Source organism: Myzus persicae, unplaced genomic scaffold, assembly GCF_001856785.1.
Source record: "Myzus persicae strain clone G006 unplaced genomic scaffold, MPER_G0061.0, whole genome shotgun sequence".
In the NCBI taxonomy this organism is placed as follows: Eukaryota; Metazoa; Arthropoda; class Insecta; order Hemiptera; family Aphididae; genus Myzus; species Myzus persicae.
Genome location: NW_019104377.1, coordinates 604,302 through 620,597, shown reverse-complemented (window position 1 = coordinate 620,597; position 16,296 = coordinate 604,302). Strand labels below are relative to the sequence as shown.

At 29.4% G+C, this 16,296-nt stretch overlaps 1 protein-coding gene across 2 annotated transcripts in view; it reads right to left on the bottom strand.

Annotated features, from left to right (window-relative positions):
• Positions 1 to 16,296, bottom strand: part of LOC111041626 (RNA-binding protein Nova-1) — a 58,980-nt gene that overhangs the window by 26,035 nt on the left and 16,649 nt on the right. The window contains exon 1 of one of the 2 annotated variants that reach the window (XM_022325938.1): positions 616 to 679. The exons of the other annotated variant lie outside the window; for it this stretch is intronic. Coding sequence (XP_022181630.1) covers positions 616 to 664 — 49 coding nt within the window. The 5' untranslated portion in view covers positions 665 to 679. Of the gene's footprint in view, positions 1 to 615; positions 680 to 16,296 lie in introns of those variants that run through there. 2 annotated transcript variants of the gene reach the window in all.

Genomic DNA, 16,296 nt, shown 5'->3' with positions numbered 1-16,296 from the left:
GAAAACGCTTAACCATAAAAAATATCATTATTTTCAAACTGTTCACATAATGTATATTATATTATAGTGAAAACGTAACGTAGACCTTTAATTATTCTTCTCTCTAATAGTCTAATCACGTGGTTAGTGAAACAAAGTTAATAATTCAAAACATATATTTCCCGATGTTCCGTTTTGTTTTCGATTCATCTTTCGAGTAATTGAATGGCTTATTTGTTTAGGGCAAACGCAAATAACAAACAACGGCGCGGATATGGCGGTGAAGACGTGGTGCGCCCTCTTTCGCGTAACGAGCCAGTCGATTAATAGAAATAATATTATACCTATATCGATTAAATAAATAATTAATTTGTGCATTTCTATCATCGGGCCGCGTGTAAGTGGTGCGTTCGATATTATAGACACTCACTTCGTTAATAATAATTAATATGAATATCGTATTATTGTGAAATAATATAGAACGCACGGCGAGTAGACGATTTATGTCTGCTGCAGCCGAGCGCGCACAATAACAATTTAAAATGACCAGTATTATAGGTAGGTCGTAGGTATGTGGTATATCGCATAATAATAATAATAATAATAATAATAATAATAATAATAATACAAATATACCATTGACGACAATAACGACGACAGAGATGGATGGACGACGGACGTCCATATAGCCAGCCTGCGCGTACTTGAAAATCGGTCGCGCGAAACGTGTCGGCGACGGACAGTGGCGATTTACTCATGGCCGATCCAGAATCGAACTAAAAAGTTTACTCGCCCGTCTCGCGCATACACCGGTGTCGTACGTGCCAGACATATTGATCACGAGGAGTTTAAACGAAAATCCAGTTTCCGATGTTATAATAATAATATATCATGTGTACGAGGCCCGCCGGTAGCAGGCAAAGGCCTCGGAGATACGTGACGACGACGACAGCGTCGTCATCGCCGCCGCGTGCATAAAAGTCAAAACCTTTTGACGTAAAAATGTTATTTCGCCCGGAACCCGTGCAGTAAAACCACGGCGAGCCCGAATTTGTCGAGTCTATACATTATTACTATCATTATTATTATCATCATAATATTTATGTCGTATGTGCGCAGGAGGCAGATCGCTACGACGCGAGGAAAAGCCTACGGTGAAATAAAAAACACATTATACGAAGCGAAATCTACATATTATAGAGTCATCTTACCGCAAGTAATATTATATACTATCAATTATTTTACCATTTGACGTAATCTCTCTCTCTCTGCTTCACTCCTACTTGTTCTTCCCTCGTCGACCACAACTCTTGTCTAGAGATCGCAAAAGCACATACGTATACAAATAATAATAATAATAATAATATGTATCTAATAAGTATACACACCGTCATATCTTTAGCCACAAATTACCGATCATTACACACGCACACACACACACACACACTCACATAGCAAAACATTGTCAAGGTCCCTCAGAGCAGATCCATCCGAGTACACACACACACACACACACACACACACACACACACATACATATCATAGTGTGTACTTATAGCATATAATATTATACATGACTACCTAACCCCGACGACCTCTACTAGGTTACTGTTACTGGTTCGGCCGAGTGCGAGTCTTATGCCAACCGGTTCGACCTTCAAAAGTGTATACATATTACATATTACACTGCTGGACACCTCTGTAGCGCTGCAGCCGACTGGTCGTACGTTTACGCCGCGTAAAATTACTAAAAAAAAAAAAAACACACTAGACGTTTTTCAAAGACCATCGTCGAAGAACGTGTTTTCGTACAGATATAATTATATGCCACTATAACCAATCTGTTTTGAGAGAGAGAAAAAATTGTTTTGATGCGCAGTAAACGAAATCTTAGGACCATCAAATAGCCCCAAACGAAACACTCGGACGACGCTTCCTCGAACGTCGCTCGTCTAAAATACGCTGTACATTGCACAACGTACTGTCGATAGTAACTGATCACCGAATCGTTAATCGGTTTGTTCAAAAAAGTATACGACGATAATAATCGTTTGCCCAGCACAGCGACTGAACATTCAATCCAAAATAGACGAACACGGTTCGAGCATTATACCTAAACATTATAAGATTCGGAATTTCAATACATCGCCATATTACACTTGTTTCGCAGGCCAATTAAAGCAAACAATCTATACTATATTATACTTTATAGCTTAGAGCCCGTTTTAGAGCAATATTATATAGAGTACGTATATTTGTTGAACCACTTTTTATAATTACGCGGTCCCATTATATAAGCGTCAATCGGTATAATATAGAGTCATTAAAAAATAATTATTGTACCTTTAAATGTCGAGAATCGTAATAAGTTAATAGCAATAAATTAAGAGATTCTATAAATAAATTGTATGTTACTAACCTATTATTACTTATCGTTTCTCTACAATAAAATAAAGTGTGAAATTAATAATAATAATCATTGAAGTTATAGATATTATTCTTAAATCAATATGATAGAATGATAGATAATAGATGGGTTAGTTTAGCTTCATTTTTTTTTCACCTGTACGTAAATATAAAACTCAACCGATGGTATAATTTATCAAAATATTCAATATGACTGTTAAAGGTTAAACTGCTTTAATTTAATTTAAAACCTTGAACATGTGAACTAAACTATTATTTTATTATTTTTTCATTAATTTTCATGAGAATTCTTCGATCGTTTGGTATGATATTATTAAATGAGTATTAATATAATGCTATAACCGTATATTATAAAATATTATAATTGTTATAAGACCGGTCTAAATCCAGGTTTTCCAGAGAATTATGTCATCATTACATGATTTGATAAATCATAATTTTCTCACATTCATTATAAAACCATAATTACAATGAATTATTATATTATTAGTAAATAATGTATATATTGTATATTTGCAAATCCTCGTGGTGATAAGTTCAATTTTACTAAAACTGTTGATATATAACATATGAATTTACATTCAAATTTAAAAAAAATATATTTTAAAAAAATGCCTGGTTATCTTTCGTTATAAACGCCTTATATATTGGTTTTATAATTTATATAGAATGATTATTTATTGAAATTAACCAGACAAAATCAATGAATTATAATATGAAAAATGAAAGTAGTTAACAATTAGTCTTAGATCTTTATTATACAGTTCTAAAAAATAATTAATGTACAAGCATCCAAGATAATCAAGACTTTATTAACCACATAATAATATTCAAATAATTTTAAAAAAATTAAAACTTTCTTAATATAAAAGTTAGTGCAGTACAGAGTACTTTTAAAGTTCGGTCATTATTCTGAAATATAGTACTTATAGATAAGTACTTAAAACCATTTTATAAATAGAAAATGTTATAAAAGCATATGAAAGATTTGTATTTAGATTAGCCAATGGAACTACATTGAATACTTGCAAATTTTAATACCCAAATAATTACTCTATACTAAAATAAATTATTTGAATTATTAAACTCAAATATTTTACATCGCTGGTTTTAACAGACTTAGTCCATCCCTGCCGCTAGCAACTTAATTAAGTTATACAAGACATAATTTTAAATTGTATGATTTCATTGTTCACCGTGTGCAGGTTATCTTAAAAGTTTAAAAACTTTTTATAGAGTTCTCTCTTATCTTCAAAATGTTTCAAATTTTGAGACACCTTCTACATAACTACTGGCTATATTATACAATGTTTGAACGCATATTATATTATTTGTCAACACTGCGTAACAAATTGAATTTTAATAACTCAACTGTGAAGCATGTATTTTTTTAATTTAATGTATTATCGATGTATCACCACTCTAACGATGTTGTGACATAAATACATAATGTGCCCATTTCTTATCATTACAAAATGGAAATTCTAAAATTTTAAACAACAAAGGCAATACTTTCAATTATTTAAAATCAAAATGAAAGTCCATCAAGGAATAAATCCATCCATAGTTCTAAATTGTAATGCATGCAATACATAATCCATACAATAGGTTGGGTTACCTTAAAAAATATATATACATAAACTAGCTCATGTCTGTATACAGTCTACACATAACTGACGGATGTTATTATGTGGAAATGTCTGGTTATTATTCATAGTTAAGACCAAAACAATACTCAACAAAAATTTACATTTGTATGCTAATGAAATGTAAAAATTAAATCAAAGGAAATTGTGTTACAACAACTATACTAGATTGTAGTTTAAAATAAATAGTAAACAATCAAATTGTCTACTCAGATACCTAAACCCTAAACTGTATGTACTATATTGGGGCACAAAATATCTCAATAAATCATGATTTCTATATTATTATATGCATATTTTGTTTTAACTTTTATCAAGATGCGTATGTCAGAGCACTATTTTTTTCCTCTCTCTGACAAACGTGTTATATAGCAAATTTGGCTTCAGCAGAATCAACCGTTTGTTGTTAGCTTTACCATTAAAATAAATTGACTTACCGTCAAACTTGAGAACATAATCTGTGATCTTAAGTTGGATTTTTTAGAACATTTCAATTTTAATGCTAGCATTTTTAAATTGTTACATTTTACATACTCATAACTAGCATACAAATTGAAACTTCAAAAAAATCAAAGAGAATAAAGATAAGGTTCTTAACTTAAAGCTTAACATAAAAAACCAATTCACTCTAATCCTAAAGCTAAAACAACACAAGGTTGGTTTTGTTGAACGCAAATTTTCCATGTTGAGCGTAGGGCATAATGAGAAAAAAATAGTGTGCTGACGAGTCCTCTTAAAGTAATAAAATTTAAAAAAAATAAAAGTTTGTAACGACCATTAAATCAATCAAAACATTTAACATTTTTAACTTAAAAATCTATTATTTTTCGCTAAAATGGTAATTTTTCATAATTGTTTTAAGATTTAATTAAAAATATTTATGATATTTGTATGAGAAAATATTTATCCAGTTAAGTCTACACCAAATAAATAACTAAAGAAGGCAAACATAGAATTTCCTGCCGTATCTAATATTAGTATCAGCAATAATTAATTTATTATCAACGCAATAAAATGATTAGTCTTAATTAAAAATAAATAGTTACGATAAAATAAATTACTCATATTTGGTTTATACGTAAAATACTTGATAAAATTCAAAAGTTAAAACAATAATGTTGTAAGTTATTCCAAAAGTCAACAGTATGATTTATCGCATTATACCATTATATACTGTTACTCAATTGGTTAAAACTATCGATTTAATATGTTAATATTTTTATTAACACCATAGAAACTCCCTTCAACTAGAAATAAAGTTATTTAGAGTTAATTTAAGGGATATAATTTTAAGCTATTGCTCATCAATTAAAGATGTATTAAAATATAATTTTGTAGGAGTTTACTACAACACCAAAAAAACAAACAGGTATACTTATACATACAAGGAATGATAATAAATAACTAAAAATGTACGTACATAACAGAGTAATATTTTTGGGGGGTGTGAAAGATTAATATTTAAAATATAATAAATCATTTTATTTTTTTACTAAAAAAGCTCATGTCACACGTTAAGCATTCTTCTATTGTGCAAGTGTATTTCAACAGTTTTTAAAGTAAAAAAAAAATCCTTCTTTAGAAAATGTTGATTTCAATTACCAACTGGAAATTTAATTATCCGAACTTGTTCATAATGTTTACTGTCCAGAGGAAAATAATTATTATGGCAATAAAATATAAATTTATTATATTACCTAATAAAAGTGGTTATTGTTTTAAATAATTGTTTTAAATGATAATTTTAAGTAACTGCTATAGATACTCAACAGTAGACAGTAAATATAATACTAGTAACCTTTACAATATGTTCTATATTTACTCTATTTCTCTGTAGATACATTGATGATCATACTATCTTACAAATTTCGTTCAATTTAATTTAAAAACTTTTTGAAAAACTTGAAAAGAGCAGTGTTGTGATAGATGAAGTTCCGAAAAATGTGTTTTTGTTGTATATTGGTTTCCTTCTAAATTGTATTAAGAACTTCGACTGAAAAACATTAAATTCATGAGTTTCCCTAAAATTTAAAGCGCTTTGTATAATAACTAATAAGAGAAGAATGGTTGGATATTGTTTTAGTTTCGTGTCATCGCCCAACAACAACTTCCTATATCTTCTTCGATAAAAAAAAGTTTCACACTTAAAATTTCTCAAAGTTCAAACTTTTCAAAATAATCAATTATGTTTTGTTTTAACTCGGTAATCTTACTACATAGGTATTATATTCATATAGTCTATATTACTATATGCCTATATCAGTTCATTTTTTACCAAAAGTAAACATTTTATTGTTTGAATTGATACTCCGGTACCTATGTATATTATGGAAATGTTTAAGAAAACGATATGTGATAATACGCAAATAATACATTTTTGACAAAAAAAAAAAAGTCAATAGAACAATCGTATTATAAAGGAAAATGATTTCAATCAACACTATTTGATAATAATTGTTCTACTTATACCCATATATCGTTGATAGAATAAATTAATCCATATTAAATATAATATAATAATATAAATAATAATTCATAGTACTTAACAAAAATTAAATAACACTAAAACGGTAGATAACATCGGATAAAATAACCATAACTTGCAGTATATTAAACAGTGAATAGTACAAAAATATATAAATGATGAATACATTAATGTACCTATTTATATATATTATATTATTACGAAATGATGAAACCACTGAAAATTGATAAAACTTAATAAATTATTATTTTAATAAGATATAAATGTACAATGTATATATACTTCTTTACATTATCATGTATATTATATATTAGATATAAAGTTCAATATAAATTATACAATTAATAATTTTTATAAAGGATCATCAATTCAATTTCTGTATAATTTATTGTTGTTAGCACGTATAATATTCTATTATACGGATATTATAAGAACGCAGATTAAGGCAATACCATTATTCATTAATATGTTAAATTTATATTAGCATTTCAAAATTTTATTGTGTTACAAACGCTTACAGCAATATTAAAACACAGTTATAACTTACAAGTAATTAAATAGCGATTTTGTACTTTAAACTTTTAAGTTTTAACTATTATTACTATCCTGTCACTGATGACATTACCAACGTTAGATTTTTTAATATCTCAAACAGTTTTAATAATTATTACTTCATTTAGTTACACTAAAGTTAGTGAAACACAGCCTTGAATAAATCAGTTAGTAACCTACCTAATAGTTTAAATTTAAAAATTGTTTTCATTATAATACCCATAGTACTAATCATCATGCCTTCCCATCGTTTAGAAAAATAACAAATTTAAATATAATTATCGATTAGTTTAAAATTAATTTCAAGGCACAAACATAAATTGTTATAGTTTTGTATTATTTAATATTTGACAAACAATATTCTAACACAGTTATTTTAAAATTGAGTTATTGTTTTATTTTTATTATTTGCAAATGATAACCTCCTCAACTATATAAAATATTATACACATTAGTTTACAATAATAAATAATAATGATAGAGTTTATACTCCTAGGACGAGTTAAGTAATACATCAATATTAATATATTAATATTATAACTATAATTACGAGAGATGAGTTTATTTTTTTATTCAAAGACCGTCAATTTATTTAGGAAATTTCGTAGAAAAGAAAAACAAATAAAAATAACATTAATGGGGTATATAGGTTGGTATTAGGTACGTCATAACTCATAAGTCATAATTCATTCGTTTTAGTTTACTTATTTATCATTTTGATTAAATCACCGAATACCTGCTACATTAATTTTGGTAGCATAATAAATTACTAAATTTAAATAGATGGATAATTAAGTTATTTTTAAATCAAACTTGCATTTAGAATTATATATACATACATATTTCTATTTATTTAAGCACGTACAAATTACAGTATATGCAATGTACATTATATAGCTACCTCGCAAGCTTACTTAACAGTTAATAAGCATAATTATTTCAAATTAAAATTATACTCTGAAAACAACACACATTTTAAACACAACTAGACGTACATACATTGTGTAAAGTGTACACATATAATTATCATTAGGATTCTGCGAGACTGAAAAACATTTTATATCCTCTTTAGATTGAATGCTTGCCCACTGCGAATTGATACCAAAAATAATGTCCATCTTTTTTTCACTTTATTGCTTTAAAATAACTCAAATAAATATTAAATTCATCGCATTTATTTTATCTTTATAAATTAAATATCATCGGACAGATTTTTCAAAATCAAATAGAAATGACAGATCCTATTATCATTCACGTTCAAGTTTTAAATCGAAATTCTAAGAATTGTCTACCAATACAACAGATTTCATAAATTAATATTTTTACAGAAACTGAACTGTTATTTTGTTCAAAATGTCAACCTTTATAATTTCTCGGGAAAACGATTTGAGAGCAAATAGTTGTCCACCGACTGCACCAATACCTTACTTAAGCCACAATTCGATACAGACATATTATTACTATAGTAACATATTACAACAAATCTATCAAGAAGTATGGACGACGGGCAGTCAGACCATCACGAGAAAACATCAAAAAATAATTAACACATTACAATACAGTGTAACTGCTTAACGATTTTTGGAGAAAAAAAACTCAATTTAGGAGATAACCGACCCCGAAAGAACCGTCTACTACAGACCACCCGTGCCCCCCAGATTCGAGAGAAAACGGGGCTAAAAACAAGAACAACAATAATAATTACGGTAATATCAACTACCAATCTATAGTGTTCTTTTTGGAGACGGTTATAATTCAATGATTTTACCACGGAGCTTGTCGCCTACACGATTTCACGCGGAACACAAGTCGGCGGACTCCGTAGCAATACTGTAATAATAATTTCGGGCACACAGACAGAGTCTAACGATAACGATAAAGATCGTACACGTACGCAAATTATGGTATAATAATATAATACTGTGTCAGAAGTTCGCGGGAAGGTCCGGGCGGCAAAAACGTTTCCGAGTGCCTGCTGTACCGCTGCACACGCGATTGCGGTAACCACGGTAACTGCACTGGTATGTGTGTGACGACACCCGAAACGCCACCGCCACCGCCGCCGCAACTAAGGTACCTATATTATATATATATATATATATATCGCAAACGCATACATTATAGTAGACTATATCCGCTTTTTCTCACGACCCCCGAATGGCGCACATGCAAATTGGATATTGGCTCGGGTTATCTTTCGGATTACGTTTGGTATCCTAGTGCGTGGGCGTCCGCTACCGCGCAAGCGCGTTGTACTATTTATGTAGGTACGCGCGCGCGTGTGTGTGTGTGTGTGTGTGTGTGCGTGTGAGTGTTACATATTATATTGTATTTGTATACCTAACACTACACCACGTCGTACCGCTGCACGAGGAAAAGGCGGATATATAATGACCGTTTCCCCGTCGGACAAGATCGATTGTATATGATGTAATAATAGGTAGCGAGGTACCTACCTATATATACCGTATTATAGAACCCGTGCACGCGGCGGCCAGATGTGCGTTGGGCGGATATATATATATATATACTACGTGCGCTATATATTAGCCGGTATATAATTGGCCGTGGTAGATGTGTGGTGGAGACGAGTGTGTGAGAAAACGAGGGGCGCATAGACAGAGACAGATGGGGGAGCGAAGGAGAGAAAAAAAATAGGGCGAGACAGAGAGTGTGAAATTCACCGGAGGGCTCGTGTTCAATTAAATTTCTACTGCAAACGGTAAACAAGCAAGACCGCGGGTTAAGAGTGTGCGGTCAAAAGAACGTTTTAGAAAAATAAACGTCTAAAATAAACTATAGGTATGCAAAAAAAAAAAAAAACAAAAATCGGGAGAAGTCGCTCTACTGCAGTGATAGTAGGTTTCGAGTGTACCCGCGGTCATTGAGTAGGTTACCTACTGTTGTGGATGTGTCAAATTTCAAGTCAATGTCAAATCGTTAATCGATGCATACGAAAAACGATTCGGAGCAAGGACATGTGTATTGTGTATCACTGTATCAGCCTCTAATTCTAAGGATATTTTATAATTTATTTATATTATTCGTATAGTAATGCGGTAGTTCGAACATAATTTTTCCAAGAACATCGTAGATAGTAAAAATTACAATATTTTATTATTTTATCATATTTTATCAAATACGCATATTATTGTTACATCGTTATTAAAATATGTTATATGACGATAGCCAAGAACGGTTGAACTATTTAAAAAGGTTCGTTGTGTAAATATAGCTTAAAATCAGTGTAAATATTTTGAAAATTGCGTTGTGTGAAGAAAATTATTATTTAAGTAACAATGGGGTGTTTCAAGTTTCTATAATTAATATTTTAGTTTATGAGCAGAGCAATGTAAACAAAATCGATTTTCTCAAAAACCGTGTTTGCAGCTTTAATATTTTCGTAATTATTTTTCTAACTTTTTTAAAAATAACTGTAATTTTTTTATCTTAGATTTAGCAAAAGACTAACCAGATCCAATTTGCTATGAGAAACCACCCTTAAAAATGAACATGTTGTGCTCCTCGATGATGACAAACAAATTTAAAAAAACACACATCATTGCAAAAATACATTCCACTGTTAGGTAATCTTAATCTTTACTTTAAAGATGTTTGTGAGTTTTAATTTTTATAAAAAAGTTTTCGATTAAAAAAAATAATAGTAATCGATTGATTTAGATATGAATATTGAATACCTATTGATAGAACTTTGGGATTTCACGGCAGGTGTGGCATTAGAATAGGATGTAAATATAACATACATCTAATAAACCTTATAAATTCAAATTTTTCATTTTTATTTAAAAAAAAACACATTAACATAGTATGTAATCATAAAAACATTTTATAAACACTCTGTCATAATTTTTATAAAAACAATAGAAATTACGATTTTATTTTGAATAGACTTTGAGTTCTATAATTTATTAGTTATTGTGATATTTGTACAATTTTCAATAACTGAAGCATACAGCATACCTACATATTACTTAGCAACACCTATATTACTCAAAAATCTAAAAACATAATAATATTTTAAATAGATAGAAATATTTATATGGTCAAAACTTTGCTGCAAGGTCATAAACAATCATCTCGCAAGTAGGAGGTTTCTACTCGAAAAATAGAACTAGAACATTACCGTAGGTGTGTGCACATAAAAAAAATTGCAACGTAATTGTTAAATTTATTATAACTACACAATTATTGCAAGACAAGTTTTAATGTTACAAAACTTATAAGTAGTAAATGATTCATTAAAATATTTTATTTCTTGAAATATACTGACCATTTGTATCCATACCACACTGTTTTATAACAATTTTATACACGACCACACTTAAAAATGATAATTCTAAGCACAAATGCACAATACGTCTTTAATTTGTAATCTACGAAGGCACGTCGTATGATAGTTTAGGGTCCAAAATCAGGGACATAAAAATGAATTATGAAATACACTTTATTTTTGTTCAGAAATATAATATGTTCTATAAAGGTACAATTTAAAATAAATGCTAATACGGATACTTTACATGTAGTTTGTAAATGCTGAATACAACATTTTTGAACCATAATATATGTTAATTATTGTTTAAAGATATAATATGTTCATATAGTTATCAAATAATATGGTGAATATTTTAATGTAGTTTTAAACAATATAATATGATTTATGCATTGTAATGCATTTATTTTTCTTAATTACACAATGACGTATCGCCATTATTGGTAACTAAAACATATAAGGTAATAAATATGTTGTTTAAAAATTAATTGAACAATAATCTACTCTTCCAATAGTATTAAAAACAACTTTAATCGTTGTGTTATTATCTTACATAATATTAAAATATTAAAAATATAAAGTAATTAAGGAGATTGCAACGGTTCAGTTATATTAACCAAAATGTACCATCTCTTTTGTCAATCACACCGATTCACTTAGTAATGTGATTATACTTTTGAAAACTGATTTCAATTTGTTATTGTGTCGCCCTGTTTAATTAGGCCACTTTCGAGTTTCGTTTTTCTAACTTACCTATTCATTTGGTTTGAATATTTAAAATGTATACAATTAAAATGTTGATTATTCGTAAATTGAAAGTAAAATCTTAAAATGTGGCCCGATCGATTTCAAGTAGACAGTCATAATATTAATGAACAGTTTTATCGCATTATATTAGGCCCATCGGCATAGAAAACTAAAAATTTTCAAAAAAAACAATATTTGTTCAATTCGATGGTCTCAGAATAATAATAATAATGAGGAATCTATAAATTCTATTAAAAAATTTATAATTCATAAATATAGATTCATGAATATATGATAATTATGCCCATATACATTATAAGTATGTCATTATGCATATATTGTAACGTTAGGAAAACAATTTGTACATAAAATGTTAAGCCATTTAATCGTTTTATATGGAAATATACATTATACACTATCATGGAAATTACAAACTGTTAGTAATATCTTATAGCTATAACTCCGAGCTATTCGTCTGGGTTTAATATAACATTATGCACAAGTGCCATTAAACATTAAATTTCTAGTCGTACTGCCTTTGTCAAAGGCCTATAGAATTTTAACTAACAAGAAAAATAAACTGTTACATTTTCCACAGAATTTTACGTACCTACTACACACAATAATATTGCACTTTATCTTGCATTATTTTATATTTCGCTCTCGTTTATACCTGACCATCATCCTACACATCTTTATAAGTCATATTGTGACTAAAAGTTCATTAGTTATACAAAATATTAATTAATTTTGGTATAATTTAAAATTATAATATTTCAAATGTTTTATTTACTTTCTACTCCAATTTACTTCAAAAGTAAATAATAGCCCAAATCATTATGATTATTCAAAAATAAACAAAAAAACATAATTTATTTGATCTAGGTATGCAAAACAATTGTAGATTATACTACATAAGCATCATAAATATTCAGGTTTAAAATACGCGGTTTTTACTTTATTTGCTGTTCCAACAGACTTCATAAATAATTAATAAAAATACATCAGTATCTATACTCTATAGGTATTATAAATTATATTATGATAAACTGTGAAAAAAAAATAATCATACTGCTTTTTAAATAAATATCAAGTATAATAATCCATCAATAGTATGTGAAGTTATTAAATTAATAAAAACAATGAATCAATAATTATGATGATTAAAATATAAGTACTTCAACGAATATATCATCCATTTTATTTTTTTTTATTTGACGTTATTTTTCATTATATTTATTTACCAGTAAAATGTTTTCTTTATTCTCTATAAACAGTTAATAATGTTCAAAAACATACATTATTACTTAACAATATTTGCTGATATCAAATATTATTCATTTAAAATGTTAGCAAAAGAAATTATATTGGTGTCATAATACAGCTAAGCACAAATCGATAAGCCGATGAAATATAGTTTAAGTATAAGTACGTGTAATATATTGAAATGTTTTAAACAACTTTATACTTTAATACTTATATAACAATTATTTAATTTAATTTAATCAATTTCATAGTTGTAACATTAATCAGAAAATGAGAAAATTATTATTTACAATATCTTTAAAATGTTATAATTAAATGAAAATAAATGTTTAAACCAATGCAATACAAATATACTATATAGACAATTTTATTTAAATATTGGTTTAATTAAAATTGTACATATTTGTATTTTATCAGTGAAAATATTTATTTTCATTTAATTATTTTATTAATATTAAAAATAATGATTATCAGAATAGTGCAGCAACTTTGATTTTCTAGATTTTGCCCATATATCGTATGTATTATATTGTATAGGTATCTAATATTGAATATTATTCAAATAAGTAAAAAATAATTATTTTTTCTATTAGATATCGTCGATAATTTGATATTAAGTACTTAGATACCTAATGGACAGTGGCTAATATAAATGCAATAATATAATATGACGCTATCTAGCGTGCTATTGTATATTAATGCCTATATTGCTATTGATCATATACATTTTTGCAAACATTGGAATTTTTAAAAGCAAAAAAGTCACGTGCCCCTAAAAGTTTATTGATTTTATGCCTTGACATTTCAAATATTTACGTCTAGACGTTTGTTTGTGATTAAGGAACGAATCCTTTGCATTCGTAGTACCTATACTTCATTATAGTTTCTATTTTTTCATGTATACATTAACTAATACACATATACGTTTTGTTGTTAGAAATTCTCTATTCTTACAATTAATCTAGTGATTTATGGCATCAAAAAAACTTTTTCCTGCAGGTTACATCTCACATTAAAATGTTTTCAAAAGTTTCTGTTTAAAAAAGTTGTTTAATCGAACTTATTTCTGCTTTCTACCGTGACACCGGATTTATTTATATATTTGAAACAAACAAATCCGAAACGCAATCAATATTGTTAATCATTCTCTATTCAAAGGTTAAACAGTTGATGCTCATTATTTGAAATCCAGCGGAACGCGTGCAAAGAACTATTACACTGAACTTTGAAATAAGTTTTGAATCGTTCTCAAAAATGTTATAAACGAAGAGACAGTTATAATTTGTATTTTACTAAAAAGTATCGACAAGATCAAAAAAAAAAAAGTCGAGTCTACAAATTATAATATAACCTTAAGGTTGTATTTGTATTATCTTGAAATAACATCAATATTATTCAAAAAACATATATAAACGTAATATAGGTAAGGTACCTATTCATCGCTTGGATCAATACACGGTAATAAATACATTATACCATTCACTATAGAATTCGCTATAATATGTAATATGTAGTGTGTACAACGTGTTATGCAAATAGCGAAAAAAATTAAAGCTTTATATAGTTATCTCTCTTTGACCCGCCACCCGTGAGTCGTCGTTTTAGATGCATTTAAGAACGATCATTTCTATAATATCATAGATTAATCAGAATTTATTACACACGCGACTATAATATGTATTTCGACATTAATTATTAGTACCGCTTTATGTGGACAACGAAAAAAAATTGTAGTGTACATTAATGTGCACATATACTGGCATAAAAAACCCAACGAAAAACCTCGTGATGACGGATTTACGGCGTGGAAAAAATATTTCCAGAAACAATAATATATACTCGCGGGTGAGCAGAAATAAAAATGACGTTCGCATACGCTTCATGGCGGTAAAATAACAATAATAATTAGTCACGCACAGAGAAATATCACAGCGAGTCGGTCGTACGACCTATGCGTTTCAATTAATTTCTTATTTATTTAATTACTAATTAGATACGTTCAAAAGTAAAGGCGCGTGTGCGATTTGAACACTCTTGGGATTCGATAAGCACTGCACCACTGCACGTGTGCGCGTTTGTTGTTTTATGTCTTGAATGTTGGCCCGTGTCATTAAAAGCCTCGACCTTGTACGAACACACACACACACACACCCGGTTTAGTGTTATCAAACCTATCAATGCACACACACACACACACACACACACACACACACACACACACACACACACACACACATTTATTATATTATATTACACGTGTACCTACGATCATGTACTACTATTATAACGATTCGAACACACTGGCACAGTTTTTACAGTGGCGTTCCGTCGACGACTCGGTGAAAGCATTTATTACGGCATTTCGTGTTTACCGAAGATATTCACACCGTTTACGTTTCGACGAGTACAACAAGAACAACAACAATAATAATAACGTGATATAACATAACAATAACAATACGTTTATAACGATACGGGCCTCGGCTGCACCCCGCGAACGCGCAAGTGTGCGACGGTCGACAGAAGTGTGTGCGAGTGTGTTTATTATTATCGTTGTTATGTACGCCGAACGCGCCAGCCTGTGCAGCAGGCGAGAACGATATAATAACGCAATAACAATAATATTATACCTGGGTACTACCGCACGACCGTGTGTAACCATGTGCTCGTCAACACACACTGCACCGATACATCCCACCGTGTACGGTGCGATATTAAAATATAATATTACAATATCATAATATATTATCGTCACATCACTACTACAAACCTCGACACGGACGACTGCGCGGCAACACCACCCCGACGAATGAAGGCGATTATCACACGACGTCGTTAATTGAAAAGCGGCAGCGGCGGCGTTTCGAAGACGCGCGACGACGGTGTTAATATTATAGTAATAT